Consider the following 24,491-nt stretch of genomic DNA (forward strand, 5'->3'; position numbering starts at 1 on the left):
TCCCTCACTATTGGGAGCCTCGTGGAAGGCGCCGGCAGCAGGACTCTTCCTCCCTCCATCTCAGGGCGAGTGCAGGGTAGGCTCCTGCCTGCTCCGGTGCTCGAAACAGCCGCGGCTCTTCGTGGGAGGCGGGGTAGGCTCCCGGTTTCCGGTTGTCCCGCCCGGCCTGCCTGACTTCCTGGTCGCAGGCCGGCGGCGATGTTTGGTTTGTCCCGGGCTGCGGCGGTGATGCGGGGGGGACACACGAGGGGTAGGCTCCCTCAGTGCTTAATTATAGCTTTGAATGCCTTATTCAATTTGTATTGTAATTTTCCCAAAAACAAGTAACTTTTTGGTTTCATTGTGGAAAAAATAATACTTATGCCTCATTTTTGTGGCTTGTTGCTCACTCGTTTTTAGTAGGATTTGTCTTGTCTCTTCTTGCATTTGTATTGGGCACACAGTCAATTTTTAAACTGTCATTGTTTAGGTTGAGCTGCAAGGGGCCATTGTGTAAGTACAACTTTTATTTAACTTTCACAACACGGCTTTTTCTCTTCTTGCATTTGTATTTAAATTACCTGCAAACACAGTCAATTTTTAAACTTTCATTAAAGCGCGGCAGGAGGGGGCTGTCGCCACCACTGTTCACTGTGCGCCTGTGTCGTTAATCTAGAAGGGCGACAATATGCTGTCTTTTGGAAAACAACTGATGATGTTTACTCTTGCAGGGCATTCAGTCAATGCATTAGGTGTGCAGCACCCATACATTTTTGTTGTTTGTGGACTCCTTGTTATACCCACTCTGGAGCCTCTGCTTGCTTCAGCCCTCCCCCTTCCCCGAATTTCGAAAGCGCATGTTTCCTGTTCTTTCAACTCTTACAAAGGCTCAGAAGCGGTATGCTGCAAGGGCCATTGTGTACAACTTTTATTTAACTTTCACAACGCGGCGCTCTCGTCTTGGATCTTTATTTAAATTACATGCAGATGCGCGCATTCCACACTTTTAGATTAACAGCATGGGCGCACAGTCAATTTATAAACTGCGGGGTTAATGTTATGCAACACTCTGAAGGTGCAGGGAGAGGTTTGCCGCTGCAACCACCCCACTTGGTTTTTAAGAAGGTTTAAACCGATTAGATGGGGGAGGGGGTGTTTGCATTTGGTTCTCTGTCGATCTGGTCCCCATGCTTTCATATTTTTTAACATCAACATCGCAAGTTGGGGGAATGGATATGGTTGAGAGCAGATCAGGTTTAGTGGATTTTTGTGTTGCCTAACTGGTTGCAGGCATAGTTGCTTTTGGTACTCTGCATCACAACTCTTACAAAGGCTCAGAAGCGGTATGCTGCAAGGGGCATTGTGTATGTACAACTTTTATTTAACTTTCACAACGCGCTGCGCTCGTCTTGCATCTTTATTTAAATTACATGCAGACGCTCGCATTTCACACTTTTAGATTAACAGCATGGGCGCACAGTCAATGTATAAACTGCGGGGTTAATGTTATGCAACACGCTGAAGGTGAAGGGAGAGTTTTGCCGCCGCTCTCTTCTGTCAGACTTTATTTCACCAATCTCTACTTGATTATACCCCCACTCTCTTGTGCCGCCATTTCGCTGTCTCCATTCTCGCCTAGTTCTTTCTCTAATTCCAGTTCAAACCCCTAACTTTTACTGGTTTCTCCTTATGGCTTTTATCTCTCCCACCGTCCACAGCCCCACCTGTTGCTCCCTCTTTCTCTTTCATCTCCTTTTTCGTCTTCACGCCTCTTAGATCCTTTATTCTCTTCTGTCATAGCTCCCCTCTCTTTCACCCTCCTTCTTTTCATTTCTCTACACCCCTTTCTCATTTGTTTGCACCCTCACACACACTGCACACACTGCACCCTCATACACACTGCACACACGGCACCCTCACACACACTGCACCCTCACACACACTGTACACACTGCACCCTTGCACACACTGCACCCTCACACACACTGCACCCACACACACACTGCACCCTCAAACACACTGCACACACTGCACCCTCACACACACTTCACCCTCACACACACTGCCCACACTGCACCCTCACACACTGCGCACACTGCACCCTCACACACTGCACCCTCACACACACTGTACACACTGCACCCTTGCACACACTGCACCCACACACACACTGCACCCTCAAACACACTGCACACACTTCACCCTCACACACACTTCACCCTCACACACACTGCCCACACTGCACCCTCACACACGGCACCCTCACACACACTGCACCCTCACACACACTGTACACACTGCACCCTTGCACACACTGCACCCTCACACACACTGCACCCACACACACACACTGCACCCTCAAACACACTGCACACACTGCACCCTCACACCCACTTCACCCTCACACACACTGCCCACACTGCACCCTCACACACTGCACCCTCACACACACTGCACCCTCACACACACACTGCACACACCGCACCCTCACACTCTGCACCCTCACACACACTGCACCCTCACACACACTGCATCATCACACACACTGCACCCTTACACACTGCACCATCACACACACTGCACACACTGCACCCCTCACACACACTGCACCCCTCACACACACTGCACCCCTCACACACACTGCACCCCTCACACACACTGCACCCTCACACACACTTCACCCTCACACACACTGCCCACACTGCACCCTCACACACTGCGCACACTGCACCCTCACACACGGCACCCTCACACACACTGCACCCTCACACACACTGTACACACTGCACCCTTGCACACACTGCACCCTCACACACACTGCACCCACACACACACTGCACCCTCAAACACACTGCACACACTGCACCCTCACACACACTTCACCCTCACACACACTGCCCACACTGCACCCTCACACACTGCACCCTCACACACACTGCACACACGGCACCCTCACACACACGGCACCCTCACACACACTGCACACACTGCACCCTTGCACACACTGCACCCTCACACACACTGCACCCACACACACACTGCACCCTCAAACACACTGCACACACTGCACCCTTACACACACACTTCACCCTCACACACACTGCCCACAATACACCCTCACACACTGCGCACACTGCACCCTCACACACACTGCACCCTCACACACACTGCACCCTGACACTCTGCACCCTCACACACACTGCACCCTCACACACACTGTATACACTGCACCCTTGCACACACTGCACCCTCACACACACTGCACCCTCAAACACACCGCACACACTGCACCCTCACACACACTTCACCCTCACACACACTGCCCACACTACACCCTCACACACTGCACCCTCACACACACTGCACCCTCACACACACTGCACCCTCACACACACACTGCACACACCGCACCCTCACACACTCTGCACCCTCACACACACTGCACCCTCACACACACTGCATCATCACACACACTGCACCCTTACACACTGCACCATCACACACACTGCACACACTGCACCCCTCACACACACTGCACCCTCACACACACTGCACACCCTCACACACACTGCACACCCTCACACACACTGCACACCCTCACACACTCTGCGCACCCTCACACACTCTGTGCACCCTCACACACTCTGCACACCCTCACACACTCTGCGCACCCTCACACTCTGCACACCCTGGCCACCCTCACACCCTGCGCACCCTCACACCCTGCGCACCCTCACACCCTGCGCACCCTCACACTCTGCACCCTCACACACTCTGCAATGGAACATACACTCCAAATACGACTCAGCGCCACTTAACACTCTATATATCTATCGCCCTCACTCTATATATCTGTCGCCCTCCCTCTATCTATCGCCCTCACTCTATCTAACGCATCACCATAGCATCACTCAGCACCACCACAGCATCTCTCAGGGGCACCACAACATCCCTATGCGCTACCACAGCATCACTGAACGGCACAGCATCACTCGTCGCCACCACAACATCAGTCAGCGCCACCACAGCATCACTCTGTGCAACTATTTAACAACAACTGGTTCAAATATGTTCTCTCAATGTTTCAAGCTTTATTACAAATATCACAAAAATATGTTAATATTTCACTTCTGTTCTTGGATTTTCGTCACAATAAAATACAATGAACATAATCTTCACAAAAGTTATTTACAAAAGCATTTGCCATTATAAATTACAATAACTTTTAATTAAGTATTCATTATTAAACATACACTCCAAATACCACTCAGTGCCACTTAACACTCTTTATATCTATCGCCCTCACTATATATCTGTCGCCCTCCCTCTACCTATCGCCCTCACTCTATCTAACGCATCACCGTAGCATCACTCAGCACCACCACAGCATCTCTCAGGGGCACCACAACATCCCTATGCGCTACCACAGCATCACTGAACGGTACAGCATCACTCGTCGCCACCACAACATCAGTCAGCGCCACCACAGCATCACTCTGTGCAACTATTCAACAACAACTGGTTCAAATATGTTCTCTCAATGTTTCAAGCTTTATTACAAATGTCACAAAAATATGTTAATATTTCACTTCTGTTCTTGGATTTTCTTCACAATAAAATACAATAAACATAATCTTCACAAAAGTTATTTACAAAAACATTTGCCATTATAAATTACAATAACTTTTATTTAAGTATTAATTATTAAAAAAAGCCATTTTTATTTGTAATATCAATACATCTAAGTCACGTAAATACAACACATATTGCATTACAAATGCTATAGGTGTCACATTTGCGAAAGTTAAAACTATTGGCATTGTAAATGACGAAGCTATTAATTTTGCTATTTTCAAAACCAACACATAAATAAAAAAATTGTCATTTACTATACCAATAGCTCAAACTTTCATAATGCGAGACCTATTGCATTGCAAATGCTTGTTTATGATGAGGAGGCTACCCTCCTCAGAGTGATCAATGGATGTCTGTCGTAAGCATTTCAACGACGAATGCTGATGGAAACTGAGCTTGTATCAAGTCCTCAAGGCTGCTTGCGCTGACAAGCGTACTCATCGCCAAGTAACTGACATGGAGGCCGTAGGTGCCCAAAGTGCGTCGGTCATGAGCATGAAAAGTAAGCCAAGGTACAAGGCCGAGGGTCACAAGGTCCTTTCTCCACAGAAAAACAAATCGTGTTACAGATACGGACTGTCATTTCCACACAAAGGTCAATGTCCCGCTGTTGGACAGGCCACATGACGGGCTCGCTCCCTCCCCGCATGACAGAGCCGGGACATCAGCTCTCCAGGTGCCACCCACCGAAGCAACTCACACTCCGTCCCCTACGGGACTCCTACTCCCGGACATCTCTGTATCACGGGCCCGGGCCATCGTCAGCACCATTGCCCGGCCCGGCCGCCATCTTGGACACTGCACCACGAGGCCGCGTGGCCTCAGCCCGACCCCAACCCTGGGCCTGGCCAGGCCCCGACATCCCGGCACCACCATCCACCCAGGAGGTGAACGGCCCACTTGGCAGGTCAATGGAAGACAGAAGTGTCGATGGTTCTCCCCTGCCAGGTGCCGATCGCCCCCAGCCTCCCCGGGCGCTGGCTCCACCCCCCTGCTGGGTGTCTGGACTCCCTCATCCCGGACCTCCCGACCTCCAAGTGCGAGGGTCCGGACATCAAAGGCCGCCAGACCTATAACTGGGGCAGCTCCAGAGCAGGAAGGCAGTTGTATCCTGGAGTCGAGAGACACCAAGAAGAACTCATCCTTGACGGACTGCTGGCGCTGCCGCAGCCCTACCTTGTGAACTGTCGTCCTGCCGCTGGCGCTGCCGCTGCCCTCTGCAACCTGCATCCTCGTCGGGACCTGCTGGCGCTGCCGCGACCCGTTGTAACTACCATCTTCGTCGGGACCTGCTGGCGCTGCCGCGACCCGTTGTAACTACCATCTTCGTTGGGACCTGCTGGCGCTGCCGCGATCCGTTGGAATCTCCGTCTTCGTTAGGACCGGCTGGCGCTGCCGAGATCCGTTGCATCTACCACCTTCATCGGGACCTGCTGGCGCTGCCGCGGCCCGTCCCTCAAGAAACACCGAGCTCGAGGATTGTGAGCTACTCATTATCTCATCGCAACTACCAGTTTGGTAATAAGACTGTCCCGCTACCCCCTTCCCATCCAAGAGACTAGAATCGAGGGACCCCTGAGTCCAGACCTCCTTGTACCATTCTACCGTACTTCAAGATTGCTTATAAAGAACGTTAAATCTTATCTTTGTGTGGTGCCTATCTGTGGGGGGGAAGTTACTTGTCTGTACGATCGCTGGAGATGGCTCTCCCCGGAGACCTCTCCCCTTGTCCTCGGCCGACCCTCCAGGTCCCGTCTAACATTGGTGGCCAGCGGCGCGATCCGAACCAACGCGTAATCGTACAGAAAGCAACTCACCCCACGACTAAACCACAATGCCGGCCCAGGAAAGCGGGTCTACAGAGAAATTCCAAATGGACAAGCTGGAGGAGTACAACCATCGAGAATTAAAACAATTTTGTATAGAACTGGGCATTGCTACCACCGGTCTGAGCCTAAAAGATGACTTTAAACACGCCCTAGAATCATGGGCAGAGGTAAACACCGCTGGTCCCCGGGACCAACACAGCGAAACCCCGGAAACGAACTCCGCTCCTTCCGAGGAAAGGAGAGCAGGTCTCTCCCGGGAAGAGATCCAAGAGCGAGAGAAAACCAGACTGCATGAATTAGAGTTGGCACGGCTAAAAATGGATGGAGAACTAAAACTAGCGGAACAAAAATTGAACCTAGAACACTTACGGCTCCGAAAAGAGCGGGAGGAAAAACAAAGACAAAGAGAGCTTGAAGAAAAAAGACTGGCATATGAACACGAGCGCAAACTAGCCGAAATAGAACTACGTAAGCAAGGCCCGAGCGACCACGCACCCCAGGAACTTCAGAAGCAAAGGTCCACATTCCCAAAGATGTCGTCCGAGAGTTCTACCGAAACGACGACATACAGCAGTGGTTCAACGCCTATGAGATCGCCATGTCCTCTCACCGGATCGATCGAAGTGACTGGGGAGCCGGTCTATGGGGGAGGTTCGTCAACGAAGGCCGTGATGCCCTGTTACAGCTCCCGGATCACCAAATGACGTCCTATTATCACATGAAGGCCGCCCTCCTCACTCGATATGGGCTGACACCCGAAATGTACCGCCAGAGGTTCCGCGACTGCACCCGAATCCCGGGTACCACTTGGGTGGAATATGTGAACTATTTCAGCCGAGCCCTCGAGGGATGGATCAAGGGGAGCAACGTAACGACCTACGAGCAGCTTTTTAACCTTGTTGTGTGGGAGCACCTCTCCAATAACTGCTTTGTCGAGCTCAGGCAGCACCTCCTCGACAGTAAAATGACTGATCCACGGCAGCTCGCCGCCGAGGCTGACCGATGGGAGAGCACCCGAGTGGGCCGGGGTGGCCCGAACGAGCAGAATAGAAACAACCAAGGCCATCACCGTCCCCGAGGAGGAGGAGGAGGAGGCCAGGGCCGGGGGAAAGACACCGTCCCGGCCGCTCCCGCAACCAGCACCCCGCCCCCGGCCAACAGGGGCAACCCCCCGATGCGCCCGGGGTTCAGAGCCAATGTCACGTGTCAACGATGCCAGCGAGTCGGTCACTACGCCAATGACCCGAACTGTCCACAGAACCAGACTCCGAGGCCCCGCCAGGTAGCGGCCGCCGCCCTCGGAGAAGAGCAAGTCGCCGAGGAACAGGAAGAGTACGAACACGAGCAACAAGAGTGGGAACCGGCCGCCATGGTCCTGGCGTGCCTGGGGGGGAGAGACATGGTCCCGCGGGCTCCCCTACCCGCCACTGGGGGGGAGAGACATGGTCCCGCGGGCTCCCCTACCCGCCAACACTAGAAAATATAGTCAGTGGGTGAGCAGTTCATCGTCCAGACTGATGCCTCCGACCATGGCATTGGGGCCGTCCTCTCCCAACTGAACACCGAGGGAGTCGACCAACCAGTGGCCTTCATCAGCAGACGTCTGTTGGCCCGAGAACAGCGCTGGAGCACCATCGAGAGGGAGGCCTTCGCAGTGGTATGGGCCCTCAAGAAGCTCCGGCCCTACCTCTTCGGTACCCACTTTCGGCTGCAAACAGATCATCGCCCCCTGCAGTGGCTGATGCAGATGCGGGGGGAGAATCCCAAGCTCCTGCGATGGTCCATCTCCCTGCATGGGATGGACTTCACAGTGGAACACCGCCCCGGCCAGGAGCACGCCAACGCGGATGGCCTGTCACGATTTTTCCGCCTCGACGAGGAGAGTCCCCAAGAAGATTGGTGACTCTCCCCGCCTTCAGCTGGGGGGGACGCATGTTGGACAGGCCACATGACGGGCTCGCTCCCTCCCCGCATGACAGAGCCGGGACATCAGCTCCCCAGGTGCCACCCACTGAAGCAACTCACACTCCGTCCCCTACGGGACTCCTACTCCCGGACATCTCTGTATCACGGGCCCGGGCCATCGTCAGCACCATTGCCCGGCCCGGCCGCCATCTTGGACACTGCACCACGAGGCCGCGTGGCCTCAGCCCGACCCCAACCCTGGGCCTGGCCAGGCCCCGACATCCCGGCACCACCATCCACCCAGGAGGTGAACGGCCCACTTGGCAGGTCAATGGGAGAAAGAAGTGTTGATGGTTCTCCCCCGCCAGGTGCCGATCGCCCCCAGCCTCCCCGGGCGCTGGCTCCACCCCCCCTGCTGGGTGTCTGGACTCCCTCATCCCGGACCTCCCGACCTCCAAGTGCGAGGGTCCGGACATCAAAGGCCGCCAGCCCTATAACTGGGGCAGCTCCAGAGCAGTAAGGCAGTTGTATCCTGGAGTCGAGAGACACCGAGAAGAACTCATCCTTGACGGACTGCTGGCGCTGCCGCAGCCCTACCTTGTGAACTGTCATCCTGCCGCTGGCGCTGCCGCGGCCCTCTGCAACCTGCATCCTCGTCGGGACCTGCTGGCGCTGCCGCGACCCGTTGTAACTACCATCTTCGTCGGGACCTGCTGGCGCTGCCGCGACCCGTTGTAACTACCATCTTCGTTGGGACCTGCTGGCGCTGCCGCGATCCGTTGGAATCACCGTCTTCGTTAGGACCGGCTGGCGCTGCCGAGATCCGTTGCATCTACCACCTTCATCGGGACCTGCTGGCGCTGCCGCGGCCCGTCCCTCAAGAAACACCGAGCTCGAGGATTGTGAGCTACTCATCATCTCATCGCAACTACCAGTTTGGTAATAAGACTGTCCCGCTACCCCCTTCCCATCCAAGAGACTAGAATCGAGGGGACCCCTGAGTCCAGACCTCCTTGTACCAATCAATCAATCAATCAGTGACACTTATAAAGCGCGCTACATACCCGTAGGGTCTCAAGGCGCTGGGGGGGGGGGGGGGGGGGGGAGGTAGCCACTACTGCTCAAACAGCCAGGTCTTCAGCTTCTTCCTGAAGGAGAGGTGGTCTTGGGTCAGGCGCAGGTCGGGAGGGAGGGAGTTCCAGGTCTTGGCGGCCAGGTAGGAGAAGGACCTTCCTCCTGTAGTCGCTCTTCGGATGCGGGGGACGGCGGCGAGGGCGTGGTTGGCTGATCGGAGGTGGCGTTTGGGAGCGTAGAAGTTGACTCGGCTGTTGAGGTAGCTCGGGCCTTGGTCGTGTAGGGCTTTGTGTGCGTGGGTGAGGAGGCGGAAGGTGATTCTTTTGTTGACGGGGAGCCAGTGAAGGTCTCTCAGATGTCCGGAGATGTGGCTGGTTCGTGGGATGTCGAGGATGAGTCTGGCTGAGGCGTTCTGGATCCGCTGGAGTCTCTTCTGGAGCTTGGCGGTGGTACCGGCGTAGAGGGCGTTGCCGTAGTCCAGTCGGCTGGTGACGAGGGCCTGGGTGACGGTCTTCCTGGTCTCGGTGGGGATCCACCAGAAGATCTTCCGTAGCATGCGTAGGATGTTGAAGCATGCCGAGGAGACGTTGTTGACTTGCCTGGTCATGGAGAGGGAGGAGTCCAGGGTGAAGCCCAGGTTTCGTGCATGGTCTGTCGGTTTGGGTGCGGTGCCCAGGGCGGGAGGCCACCAGGAGTCGTCCCAGGCGGAGGGAGAGGAGCCCAGGATGAGGACCTCCGTCTTGTCCGAGTTCAGTTTCAGGCGGCTGGTCGTCATCCACTCGGCTACCTCTTTCATCCCTTCGTGTAGGTTGGCTCTGGCGGCGGCGGGGTCGTTGGTCAGGGAGAGGATCAGCTGGGTGTCGTCGGCGTAGGAGATTATGCTGAGGTTGTGTTTGCGTACGATGGCCGCGAGGGGGCTCATGTAGACGTTGAAGAGGGTGGGGCTCAGAGATGATCCTTGGGGGACGCCGCAGATGACTTCGGTGGCCTCTGATTTGTACGGTGGTAGGCGGACTCTCTGTGTTCTTCCGTCGAGGAAGGAGATGATCCATTCCAGCGCCTTGTCCTGGATTCCGACGTTGCTGAGGCGCCGTACTAGGGTGCGGTGGCAGACCGTGTCGAATGCCGCGGAGAGGTCTAGGAGGATGAGGGCCGCTGTTTCTCCGTTGTCCATCAGGGCTCGGATGTCATCGGTGGCGGCGATGAGGGCGGTCTCGGTGCTGTGGTTGGCTCGGAAGCCGGACTGTGAGGGGTCGAGGGATCCGTTCGTCTCGAGGAAGGCGGCCATCTGCTTGTTGACGGTTTTCTCGATGACTTTGGCTGGAAACGGGAGGAGCGAGATGGGGCGGTAATTCTTGAGGTGGGTGGGGTCCGCTGTTGGTTTCTTGAGTAGAGCGCTGAGTTCGGCGTGTTTCCAGCTCTCAGGGAAGGTGGCGGTGTCGAAGGATGTGTTGATGATGTCTCGCAGGTGGGGTGCGATGATAGCGTCGGCCTTGTTGAAGACGTGGTGAGGGCAGGGGTCGGTCGGTGATCCGGAGTGGATGGAGTTCATCGTGCGGATGGTGTCTTCGGTGCTGATCGGGGTCCAGGCGTGGAGGGTGGTGGTGGGGGGTGGTTGTTCGGTCATGGTGTGCGTTGGTTGGTTGTTGAAGCTGTTGTGTATGTCCGCGATCTTGTTGTGGAAGTATGAAGCGAGGGAGTTGCAGAGGTCTTGCGATGGGGTGATGTCGTTGTTTCCTGCGCTGGGGTTGGAAAGCTCTTTCACGATGTTGAAGAGTTCCTTGCAGTTGTGTGCGTTGTTGTCCAACCGGTCCTTGAATGCTGTTTTCTTGGCGGCGCGGATCAGCTGGTGGTGTTTCCGGGTGGCAAGTTTGAAGGAGGTCCTGTTGTCCGGTGTTGGTTCCCTTCTCCAGACTTTCTCGAGGGCTCGGCAGTTCTTCTTGGAGCTCTTGAGTTCGTCGGTGAACCATGGGGCTTTCTTGCTGCTGGGTCTGCTGGGCGGGGTCTTCAGTGGGGCGAGTTCGTCCGCGCAGTTGCTGATCCACTTCGTGAGGTTGTCGGCGGCCTGGCTGGGGTTCGCTGAGCTGGCAGGAGGGTGCTGGCTCAGGGAGGTGGCGAGCTGGTCTGCTGTGATCTTGTTCCAGCTTCTGCGGGCGGCCTGTTGCTGGTGGTGGTGGGTCGTTGTTTTCTTGAAGGTGTAGTGGACGCAGCTGTGGTCCGTCCATTGAAGCTCTGTGGCGTGGCTGAAGTCGATGTCCTTGCTGGATGAGAAGACCGCGTCGATTCTACCGTACTTCAAGATTGCTTATAAAGAACGTTAAATCTTATCTTTGTGTGGTGCCTATCTGTGGGGGGGAAGTTACTTGTCTGTACGATCGCTGGAGACGGCTCTCCCCGGAGACCTCTCCCCTTGTCCTCGGCCGACCCTCCAGGTCCCGTCTAACACCCGCCATTGGACAGATATGCATAGACTGTGGTAAAGCTAATCATTTCGTGACGACTTGCAACGCGAAGATAAAAGTAAGTGTGTTGCAGCGTGAAGACAAAATGGCTGACCAAACACTACATCAGTGACATTCGACGTACTCCCGGTCACACCAATTGAGGCAAATCGACGCAAAATGAAGTTGATAATCGTGTCTAAATCATCAAGAAAGAATTCCTCCGTGTCTGTTTAAAATGAAAGGGACCATGACAATTGTCCAATATTGATGTTTACTTCAAAAAGGCATGCACATATGGTAGTCGAATGTGAGAAAAAATCCAAAATGAAGACAATTCAACATGAAGACAGCTGTGCGTCGATAAATATTATGCCGCTGGAGATTTATCGCGAATTATCTCCGGTACCACAACTTATGAATTCAAAGACTAAAGTATACTCATGGGCTGCCTCAACGCCCTTCAAAAGTCAAATAAAAAATTTGTAGCCACGATGAAACTTAAGAAAACTGTGGTGAATGCGCCTATTCATGTACTTCAAGGAACAGCTTCAAATGTTTGTTTGCTCAGTTTCCACAGTGCTGCTGATATGGGACTGATATCAGTGAACTACACTATGAATGCTCATCATGAAATTGTTAGTCAATTTCCTTCATTATTTCATGGGTCGGGAAAACTCAAACAATGAAAGTAAGGTTACACATAAATGAGAATTTTCATCAAAAACATAGACGAGTTGCGTTTCACTTACAAGAAGCTGTTGAAAAGGAACTTCATTTTTTACTTATACATGGCATCATTGAATGCTCCATTGATACAACACCATGGCTTTCTCCCATTGTAACAGTGCCTAAAAGAGACAGGGAAGGAGCTGTACGCATAAGTGTTGACATGCGTCAGGCCCACAAGACAACTGAGCAAGAGAAACCTCACAGTCCGCACATTGCTGATATAATCACTAAATTGAATGGTGCAGAGTTCTTCTCACGACTGAACCTAAATAAAGGATCTTACCAATTGGCACTTGAAGAAAAATCCAGATACGTTGCAACCTTTTCTACGCATATTGGTTTGTTTTGCTACAAGCGATTGAGTTTTGGTATATCCTCTGCTGCAGAACTTTTCCAAGTCGTCGTTTAACTTATCATATAGCATGTAGTAAATGCATTTAACTATAGTGATATATTGTTTTTTTGGAGCTGCTCAGAAAGAGCATTACAAAACTCTCATGCAAGTATGTCGTTTGCTGAATGATGCAGCCTTAACTCTGAATTCCACAAGAAAAGCTTGAAATTCTTCAGCCATGTCTTTTGTGATGGGGGTATGAAACCTGATCCAGCTAGAGTGCAAGCATTGTCTACTGCAAATCCCCCAAAAGGCATTTCTATTGATTGATTGATTGATTGATTTGTAAATTTGTAGAGCGCAATGAATACCCGGAGGCTTCTTGGCGCTGTGGACTCAGAGAGTGTAGCACTAATGACCACTGAGAGCTAAATGTCAGTTTGGAAGAGCCAGGTTTTTACTTTTTTTCTGAATACTAAAAGGTCTAAGCTTTCTTTGATAGTTGGTGGGAGAAGGTTCCATAGCCTAGCAGCCCCCAACAGAAAACTCCTTCCTCCCCATCGATTCTATCTGAACCTAGGCACCTGCAAAATTCTGCGTTGTGTGGATCTGAGACTCCTAGAGGGGATGTAGAGTTTTATGCGTGATGTGAGATAAGCAGGACCCCTTCCATGCAATGCCTTAAATGTAATGCAAAGAGTCTTGAATGCAATCCTCTTCTTAACCGGAAGCCAGTGAAGTGCTCCTAGATGATGTGCCACTGGCTCATGCTTTGGGATGTTCAATTACATTATGGCCGCTGCGTTCTGCAGGCGTTGCATTTTTTCAGAAATTGGATTTGAATGCCAACATATAATGCATTTCCGTAATCCAGTCTAGAGAATGCAAGTGTAGTTACGAGTGTTTTTACTGCCTTTGGCAGCACGAAAGGTCGCACCTTCCGTATTAATTTCAGAATCGACCAGAAGCTGGATGTAAGACAATTGGTTTGACTAGCAAAGGTAAGCCTACCATCGAACATAATCCCAAGGTTTTTTGTCTTAGCGACCGAAGTAGGGTATTCCCCTAAAGCAGAGGGTCACCACCTCCGAGACCAGGACAACGGATTGCCGCCCAGAAGGAGCACCTCGGTCTTGCTGCCGTTCAGCTTAAGGCAGTTTGATTGCATCCATGCATTGACCTGGGTCATGCAGCTGTTAAACCGATCGGCTACCTCCTCTTCATTATTGTGGATGGACACCGCAATCTGCGTGTCGTCGGCTTAAGAGATAACTGAGAATCCAAACTGCCTGATCAGGGTGGCCAGCGGGGCGACATACAAATTGAACAAAGTTGGGCTCAACGACGAGCCCTGTGGCACGCCGCACTGAAGATTAAAGGTTTGTGAGCTTGCTTCACCCAGCTCCACTCGAAAAGATCTTTCAGTGAGGTAGGATGTGAGTAGGGCCAGGGGGGACGCCTGGACGCCCATCGCCGCTAGTCTATTGACAAGGATTTGGTGATTAATGGTGTCGAAGGCCGCCGATAGATCTAATAATATCAAGGCGGCCTTCCCGCCCATGTCCAGAGTCTTCCTTAACTCTTCACTGGAAGATATGAGGGCCATTTCCGTTCCATGTCCCTCTCTAAACCCAAATTGGGAATGGTCGTGGTCTGAGACAAAGGTGGTGAGCTGGGTGTTGAGTTGCTCCTCCAAAACCTTAGCGCAGAATGGGATTCTGGAAATGGGCCGGTAATTATTGGGCTCAGCAGGGTCTAGGTGTTTTTTTTTTCAATAAGGGAAGAACCAATGCCAACTTCCAGGGGTCAGGGAATTTTCCCTCCTGTATTATTCCTGCAAATAGGTCACTCAATTGTTTACCCAGGGTCTCTGGGAAGAGATGGAAGACCCTTGGAGGGCAGGGATCAGAAGGGGCCCCTGATTTAATACCCATTATAGTTTTAGTGATTTGCTCCAGCAATGGGGGGGCGGAGGGGGGAAGGAGAAGCCTGGAGATTGCATCGTAGGAGTATTCCTTTGAGGTATAGGTTCAGCAGGGAGCTGGGTGAATGTTTTGTACAATGAATCCACCTTATGAACAAAGGCCTGGCCCAAAACTTTACACAGTTCTATATTATTATCTGCCCTCTCCTTAGTGGGGAGTTTAGTGAGTGTTTTTAAGGTATCAAAAAGTGTTTTACTTGAGTTTTTAGCAGACAATATTTTCTTAGTGAAGTAGTTACTTTTTTCTTCCACAATTAGTCTTCTATAAACAGCTAAAGTCTGGGCATACTTCGTTTTTGCCTCCTTGTCATAGTTACGTCTTCACTGTTTTTCCGTCCTTCTGCACAGTTGTTTATGTAGCCTCAATTTGTCAGAGAACCAAGGTTCATAGGGCGTATTCCTTCTAGTGGTAGAGGTTTTTTAAGGGGGCTACTATATTAGCAACCTCCGTGATCCACAACGTAATATTTTGTATTGCCAGACTGATTTCTGCCTTCCCACTTGGTATATTCTGGTTTAAAGCAGTTTGCAGGAGGTCGGGGTCAGTCTTGGACCAATCCCGATATGTAAATGAATTCAAAGGCTTGCTCCCTGTCTTGTTATGGACTAGGGCTCTAATTGTAAATATGATGGCCTTATGATCAGACCATTGTACCGGCAGGATCTCCTGTACATATATCATATGGTTGGATGTAAATAAACCAATTCACAATATATCCTGAGCTAGAACATAAGTAATAAATACAGTCATATACAAAATTCCAAAAATTCTTTGTTTCTTCTTTTATTCGCAATGTGTAATCTTCCAAGACACAGTCTAGCCGCCAACACGTGTTTCGTCTATTGTGGTTCTTGCCACAGACTTCTTCAGGGTTATAGCTAAGTTACAGTTGTACTAACTTCTTAAGGAATTTGACCAATAAGCGGAGTTGTGTTTCTTCCGGAAATCAAATCATATTCCAGTTAGATTCCAATATTCAAAAACTGTAATTGTTCACTCATCTCCAATATCATGGAATTTACGCAAAATTACCTTTGGCCGAGTACGGACCAACAGCGTATGCACGAGAAAAGGTTATTTTGTGTAAATTCCATGATATTGGAGATGAGTGAACAATTACAGTTTTTGAATATTGGAATCTAACTGGAATATGATTTGATTTCCGGAAGAAACACAACTCCGCTTATTGGTCAAATTCCTTAAGAAGTTAGTACAACTGTAACTTAGCTATAGCCCTGAAGAAGTCTGTGGCAAGAACCACAATAGACGAAACACGTGTTGGCGGCTAGACTGTGTCTTGGAAGATTACACATTGCGAATAAAAGAAGAAACAAAGAATTTCTGGGATTTTGTATATGACTGTATTTATTACTTATGTTCTAGCTCAGGATATATTGTGAATTTGTTGCATAAATGGTATTGATTTATTAATACACGTTTTTTTGGTGGATGGTGGATGGCCATCTCCTTATCCTTAGAGCTTCCTTGACTGTATACATAGGGACTTCCTCTTCACTACTTAGCGCAATCTATCACCCAACCATTCGACCCTTTTTCTTTTTCTATGTACATAAACCGTCCAGAGTATGTCTTGCATTATATGTGCTTTCTTTCACCAGTTGTTCCAGCCCTAGGCAGGACAAGGTATCTATAAGATCAATGTTTTTTGGATCCAAGGTGAGCTCTAGATGGTGATTGAAGTCACCCAGGATAGTATAGTTAGCATAGTTAAAGCTGGTTTCCAGAAAAGGGTTAAGTTTGTCTACCAGCGGGGCTTGAGCGTTTGGTGGGCGATAGATCAAAAGGCCGTTCCATGCTTGAATAGGGATAAGTTGTATCTGAAACGATAAAAACTCACAATCGGTGAGGTGCCCAAAGAAGATGTTGTTATAGGTATTTCCTCCTTTGAGATAATGGCCAGCCCGCCCCCTCTTCTATCAGCTCTGTCTGCTCTATTGATCTGAAAGCCTGCAGGAAGAGCTGGAAGCAGATACGGGTCAGAGGAGTGATTAGCCCTGTTTTCTGTAATAAATACTAAGTCTAGATTATGACTCTCGATCATTTCAGCCATCTCTATATTATGCTTAATCAGTGAGCGGGAGTTCAGTAGCATAGCTTTTAGTTCCCTAGCATTGGGGAGCATTGGGGCAACTGGGGACCTAGCTTGTTTGATGGTCATAAAGTCCAACTTCAGTTTGCAGTGAACGCATACCTGTGGTTCCATTACGGGATTAAGCGAATGGTGGTAGGAAAACGCCAGCCCAGGGTCAAGTCGTAACAGGTCCTCTCTCGAATAACTTACAGGGGTCTGAATGAGCGGGCCAGGGTTTATGGCCCTCAGCCCGGGCCAGGCGTAGACGGCCGCAGACGGGCTTGCCTTTGACGCGCCGTCGGCGTGCCCGCTGCGCGCATCCGCCACTGATACAGTCATTTCTTGGAATGGTCAATTACTGTTCTAGTTACGTGCAAGACTTTGTTATGGTCATTGCACCAGAACTAACCAAAAAGTATGTGTCTTTTCATTGGTCACGTGAGTGTGAGAAGAGCGTCCAAAAAAACAAACAAGCCATTGAGAGCGCTATTGAAATGCCCGACTTTGATCCCAAACTCCATACAGAGGTTGTAGTTGATGCTAGCCCTGTAGGGTTTGGCACAATCCTTGAACAGCACAAGGGACCGCCAAATGCCTGGAGACATATCGTGGTACATGCCACTAAGAGCCAGTCACAAACTGAACGTGCTTACTCGCACCCTGAGAAAGAAAGTGTGGCACTGGTTTGGGCTTGTGAATAATTTCCATGTGTTTGTGTATGGAAAGCCCTTCACATTAGTGGCTGATCCCCTAGCATTGTTGATGGTATTTGGCAATCCCACAGCAAAAATGCCTCCTCGAATTGAGCGTTGGGGTTTGAGGTCACAAGAATTACAACTAAACGATTCTTCATCATCCAGGGAAAGATTAGAAACTGGCTGATTAGGCCCTGGTACCCCATCTAAGACAGTGGAGGATTACATCCAATTTATTGTGAAATAGAGTACACCAACTGCCATGTCTTTAGAGCAAATTGCCACTGCCACGAGCTAAGGTAGTGGCATGTCAAGATTAAAAGTTGTGGTACCAGTATTCTAGACCTCTCACTAATGACAGCGAGTATATGAAGTTCAGAAATGTAAGAAATGAACTTTCAGTAACGCAGGAAGGCCTCATTCTGCAAGGTACACAGATTGTTATTCACCAAAGTCTCTGACAACAAGTAGTCGAATCTGCCCAAGAAGGAGATCGAGGAACAGTTGCCTCCAAGAGAGCTCTCCGTGATCAAGTCTGGTTTCTGTATCTTGACAAAAGGGTCAAAAAAGAATTGAAGACTTGTCACATATGCAACTGTCTTTCATCTCAAGTTAGTCAGCAACCTTTGATTATGTCAGAATTGCCACATCATGCTTGGGAGAGAATTGCTATTGATTTTTTATGGCCCTCTTGATAATGGACATTATCTTCTAGTTATTGTTGATCAGTACTCCCATTTTCCATTGGTAGTAGACCTTTCATCCACTACACATGAGCAGGGATATTCAAAAACTAGATAACATCTTTGCGTCATGACTGGTACCTGCAATCTTAAAATCTGGCAACGACCCACCTTTTAATAGTCGAGAATTCAAAAACGTTCTAAATCACCTCAATACAAAGAATCAAAAAAAGCACTCCCCTTTGACCCCAGCCCAATGGTCTGGTAGAACGCCTCATGAGTGCTCTAAAGAAAGCTGTTCAGCATTCTACATTGGGGAAGCTCGACCTCAAAGGTATTTTGAACACTATTCTTTGAGGTTACTGTTTGACCCCCTCACTCAACCACAGACGAAACCCCTGCAACTATCATGTTTGGAAGAGTCATGACAACCAAGCTTTCCCAATGGAAGGGGCTGGGTGTGACAGGGGATACATCTGCATTCATCTGCATGCTGATAGTCTTCTTGGGCTGGGGGAGAGGTGATTCACACTTACATTTGAATAGGTTGTGTCCTGCCCTCACTCAAAGGGCTGATTTACGCCCCACTGATCGTCTGGAGCCAGGAATGGGCTGCAAGGGACTGTTGCACACTTCTGAGGGTTCATTTGAAGTCACCCGTTCATCAAAGACATTTTCGAGTGTATAAGAACTGGAGCTCTGATCCAATGTTTTTAGACGCTGCTTGGGACTTGTAGCCAGACACTGTTGGCTCTACAAACTGCTCATTGCCATGAGGACTGCTGTGCTGCCAGGAGCAACCACCATTTCGACTAACTGCCTTGTTGTGTTGACCTGCTGCTGCTGGGCTGCAGGAGGGACTGCCAATTTGCAACCTAACTGTATGTGCTGTCTGCTGCCTGCCACCTCCCTTTGTGCCTGGAAGTGCTCTCTACGGGGTTGTTTGCTTGCCTCCTGTCCTCTCTTGATCTCAGGGCCATCAAAGACCTTGTTGCCTCTTTTCTCCAAGACTTCTGTTGGGTGAGCCCATTTTACAAGGGCTAGCATGTCGCCAGTGCTCCCTTCTGCAACAAGGTAGAACTTTGTGCATTACAGGACAGTGCACCATGGGCCTGCAGTGCAGCACTCTGACAATCATGGGCCTGCAGTGCAGCACTCTGACCAGGGAAGTGCCTTTGTGCATTCTAGGGAAGTGCTCCATGTTTTACAAACCAGCATGTGGTGAGCGTTTTTTCTCTAGCGTGAACAGCGTTGTTTCGCCTGGAGGCATTACCAGAGAAACAAACACGTCCTTGAGCCAGCTTGCTCACTGCAGCTGAATTGTATTGTGAACCTCCCCCCCCGAAGTCTGGCAAGATATCACCACCGTCAGATGCCACCAAGAACAAACTAGTGTGGCCCCTCTGGCGGTGAGACTCGAGGAACAGCCCCCTGAAGACTTGCTCTGGGGTGATACAGTGCTGCGTCCAAGGCTGCAGGGCTACAGGAGCTGCACACAGCCTTCAAGGCTGGCCTTTCGATTACACGTTGTTCCGTAACATGTGGCGGGCCAGCATTCTGAGGCTCATTCCAGCCAGCCTCGTCCTCTGGTTTTAACGCGTATACTGCACGAAGCTCTCAACATCGGGTCCCACTCCCGAGATATGACAATATTGTTAGAAAGTTACAGATGCCCTGAGGACAGTGACCCTGCACCCACAAAGGTACTGTGAGGCGGGTTGAGTCGAGCAGAGTGGTAAATCCGCCCTACTCTCCTTCACGGGTGGCTTGGTTTCCCTTGGGCAAAGAGACCCGATTCAAGTGTCTCCAGTGGGCTCCAAATCGCAAGAGCGCGAGGGGCATTTCTTGTTCAGCATTGTCTCTGCTCTGGAGATGACCGCAAGAATGGCGCAGGGCCGTCCATAAAGGAGTACTGCTGGAAGACTCAATCTCAATTACTGTTTGGCGTTTAGTAGGTGCTCCTGTGCCGTACGTTTGGTTTCTAAATGCAATCACTTCAACCACGTTCACTACAGTTACCATATGAAGTGTAATAGGAGCGCAGGTGCGCTGTTACCTATGTTTTCATAGTAATTTATGTGTTTTTCTCTGTCAAACCTGCATTTTTTGCACTAACGGTGTGATTTAAGTCATTTTGGTCTTGTTTAATGTACAATATAGAATCTAGTTTTACTTAATCCTGCGTGGATTCCCTTTTGTGGTTTACTCACTGTGTTGCTACACTAGTGTGTTGCACAAATGCTCTGCACATTGCCTCTTTAAACTATCCTGACTGCTCTGTGCCTAGCTACCAGAGGGTGAGCGCAGGTTATCTCAGGTGTGTATCTGGCTTACCCTGACTAGAGTGGTGGATTCTGCCTGGCGTAGGTGCCTACCCTAGCCAACCAGAAACCCCATGTCCAATAGTGGTTCTTGCGAATCACTTGATTTCCCAGCATGCTCCTGCTGCAGGACTAGGTCAACGCACTTTATTTAGGAGGACTAGCCACCATTTGTGTCTCAAAGGGAAGTATGACTCTTTTTCCTAGAACATACATTTTTTTCCCTGAATTGTAACTGTTCACTTCTCCATATTATAACAATGCAGCTTTTTCAATAAATATTTTCTTCATGTAATTTTCAATGTTTTTTCTATTTTGCAGCACAACAATCACATCTAGAAAGTATGAATGGGAAAGAAAGCCATAAAGGTTCCGGAGGCAAGATGAATTTTACTCAAAATATCTACTTAAAAAAATGGTGCAGAATGCACATGAGGGAGAGACCCTTTGCTTGTAATGTGTGTGACAAAGGATTTATCAATGAGTCACTTCTTGTGAGGCACAAAAAAGAACACACCAGCCTCAGGCCATATCCCTGCGAAACGTGTAAAAAGTGTTTCACTCAAAAGGCAACTTTTTTACAGCATCAAAGAACACACATAGGAGAGAGGCCTTATCACTGCACAGTGTGTTCCAAGCGCTTTGCTCATAAGAAAGGCCTTGTACGGCATCAAAGCGTACACACAGGAGAGAGGCCTCATCAAAGCGTACACACAGGAGAGAGGCCTCATCAAAGTGTACACACAGGAGAGAGGCCTCATCAAAGCGTACACACAGGAGAGAGGCCTCATCAAAGCGAACACACAGGAGAGAGGCCTCATCAAAGCGTACACACAGGAGAGAGGCCTCATCAAAGCGTACACACAGGAGAGAGGCCTCATCAAAGCGTACACACTGGAGAGAGGCCTCATCAAAGCGTACACACAGGAGAGAGGCCTTATCAAGGAACACACACTGGAGAGCGGCCGTATCACTGCACAGTGTGTTCCAAATGCTTTGCTCATAAGAAAAACCTTGTACAGCATCAACGCATACACACAGTAGAAAAGCCTTTTCGCTGCACCTTGTGTGAGAAGAGCTTCAGTGAAAAGGCAACTCTACTAAAGCACGAACGAATACACACTGGAGAGAGACCTCATCACTGCACTGTGTGTTCAAAGCGCTTTTCTCAAAAGGGAGACCTCGTACGGCATCAAAGTGTACACACAGGAGAGAGACTTCATCATTGCACTGTGTGTGAGAAGCGCTTTTCTCGTAAGTCGAACCTTGTACTACATCAAAGAACACACACCGGAGAGAGACCTCATCGCTGCACTGTGTGTTCCAAAACCTTTTCTGAGAAGGCAACCCTTGTACTGCATCAAAGAACACACACAGGAGAGAAGCCTTATCACTGCACTGAGTGTTCCAAGCGCTTTGCTTATAAGGGATCCCTTGTACATCATCAAAAAACACACACAGGAGAAAAGCCTTTTCGCTGCACTGTGTGCGAGAAGAGCTTCAATCAAAAGGCAAATCTACGAACGCACCAACTAATACACACCGAAGAGAAACCTTATCATTGCACTGTTTGTTCAAAGCGCTTTTCCCAGAACAGAGGCCTTGTACGGCATCAAAGCGTACACACATGAGAGAAGCCTTTTTACTGCACTGTGTGCGAGAGGAGCTTAAATCAAGTCAAGTCTCGTAACACCAAACACACAGGAGAGAAACTTTATCACTGCAAAGTGTCTTCCAAGCGCTTTTCTCAGAAAGTAAGGCGATGTATGGCATCAAAGTGCACACACGGGAAAGAGGCCTTATCACTGCACTGTGTGTGGGAAGAGCTTTACTGGTAAGGCACATCTTCTACGGCTCCGAAGGTTACACTCCAGTGAGAGGCCTCATCGCTGCACTGGGTGAGAGAAGAGCTTTACTCGAAAGGCACATATGCAACGGCACCAAATAATACACACTAAACTGAACCCTATCACTGCACAGTTTATGCCAGAAACTTCATTCAAAACGAACGTTTCTACAACACCAGTTAATACAAACAAGATAAATCCATTTTCACTGTAACAATCTTATGTCCTGCTTACCCCAAAGTAAGTTTTACTGGAATATTGTAACTTAGCGAGGGCTTATAGTAAAAAATGCCTAATGGCCAGTGTTCCCTGTAGGGAGCGTGTATTTGTTGTAATAACCCTGAGTGCGCAAACTCCGTTGCGAAGCGCATACACTTCCTCACTGAGGCACCATTTGCAGCTTTTGCTTTTAAAAAGTGAGCAGCGTGGAAAAAAAGATCTCTTGTGTGAAGGAGCACAGAGAGCAGATCTTGGGCCTAGCAAAATATCACTTTACAAAAGGGGGTGGTGATGAACAGAGTGTCTGAATTGAGCAGACCACTCTTACCCAGTCCAAAGATCAGGGCTTGATCCATCACCGTTATTTATCTCACTGCCCCATCCCAGCTCAGAACCTGGCTATATGCAAATCAGTCTGTCCCTGGCCCAGTGCATCATGGGAACAGGGCAGACTAAACTACTAAGCCAATTCTTTACCAGAAAGGAGACAAGCTACCGGGGACCGGTTTCTGGCATTTCAGCCTCTTCGGCCCGGCTTGCTTGAATCCTGATGGAGCAGTGAGAAAGGGACTCATGTCTGAGTATACCCTGCCACACCTATAGTGGCCAAAATCGATTTACAAAAGGGGGTGGTGATGAACAGAGTGTCTGAATTGAGCAGACCACTCTTACCCAGTCCAAAGATCAGGGCTTGATCCATCACCGTTATTTATCTCACTGCCCCATCCCAGCTCAGAACCTGGCTATATGCAAATCAGTCTGTCCCTGGCCCAGTGCATCATGGGAACAGGGCAGACTAAACTACCAAGCCAATTCTTTACCAGAAAGGAGACAAGCTACCGGGGACCGGTTTCTGGCATTTCAGCCTCTTCGGCCCGGCTTGCTTGAATCCTGATGGAGCAGTGAGAAAGGGACTCATGTCTGAGTATACCCTGCCACACCTATAGTGGCCAAAATCGATTTACAAAAGGGGGTGGTGATGAACAGAGTGTCTGAATTGAGCAGACCACTCTTACCCAGTCCAAAGATCAGGGCTTGATCCATCACCGTTATTTATCTCACTGCCCCATCCCAGCTCAGAACCTGGCTATATGCAAATCAGTCTGTCCCTGGCCCAGTGCATCATGGGAACAGGGCAGACTAAACTACCAAGCCAATTCTTTACCAGAAAGGAGACAAGCTACCGGGGACCGGTTTCTGGCATTTCAGCCTCTTCGGCCCGGCTTGCTTGAATCCTGATGGAGCAGTGAGAAAGGGACTCATGTCTGAGTATACCCTGCCACACCTATAGTGGCCAAAATCGATTTACAAAAGGGGGTGGTGATGAACAGAGTGTCTGAATTGAGCAGACCACTCTTACCCAGTCCAAAGATCAGGGCTTGATCCATCACCGTTATTTATCTCACTGCCCCATCCCAGCTCAGAACCTGGCTATATGCAAATCAGTCTGTCCCTGGCCCAGTGCATCATGGGAACAGGGCAGACTAAACTACCAAGCCAATTCTTTACCAGAAAGGAGACAAGCTACCGGGGACCGGTTTCTGGCATTTCAGCCTCTTCGGCCCGGCTTGCTTGAATCCTGATGGAGCAGTGAGAAAGGGACTCATGTCTGAGTATACCCTGCCACACCTATAGTGGCCAAAATCGATTTACAAAAGGGGGTGGTGATGAACAGAGTGTCTGAATTGAGCAGACCACTCTTACCCAGTCCAAAGATCAG

The 24,491-nt window shown here is 49.9% G+C and overlaps 1 protein-coding gene across 1 annotated transcript in view; it reads left to right on the top strand.

Moving 5' to 3' along the window:
- Nucleotides 1-22,336, top strand: part of LOC147736767 (uncharacterized) — a 141,649-nt gene extending 119,313 nt beyond the window's left edge. Inside the window, exons 3-4 of the mRNA XM_086952694.1 lie at nt 21,027-21,367; nt 21,713-22,336. Coding sequence (XP_086808820.1) covers nt 21,027-21,367; nt 21,713-22,336 — 965 coding nt within the window. The remainder of the gene's footprint in view (nt 1-21,026; nt 21,368-21,712) is intronic.
- The last annotated feature ends 2,155 nt before the right edge of the window (nt 22,337-24,491 follow it).

Source organism: Lissotriton vulgaris, chromosome 1_2, assembly GCF_964263255.1.
Source record: "Lissotriton vulgaris chromosome 1_2, aLisVul1.2, whole genome shotgun sequence".
In the NCBI taxonomy this organism is placed as follows: Eukaryota; Metazoa; Chordata; class Amphibia; order Caudata; family Salamandridae; genus Lissotriton; species Lissotriton vulgaris.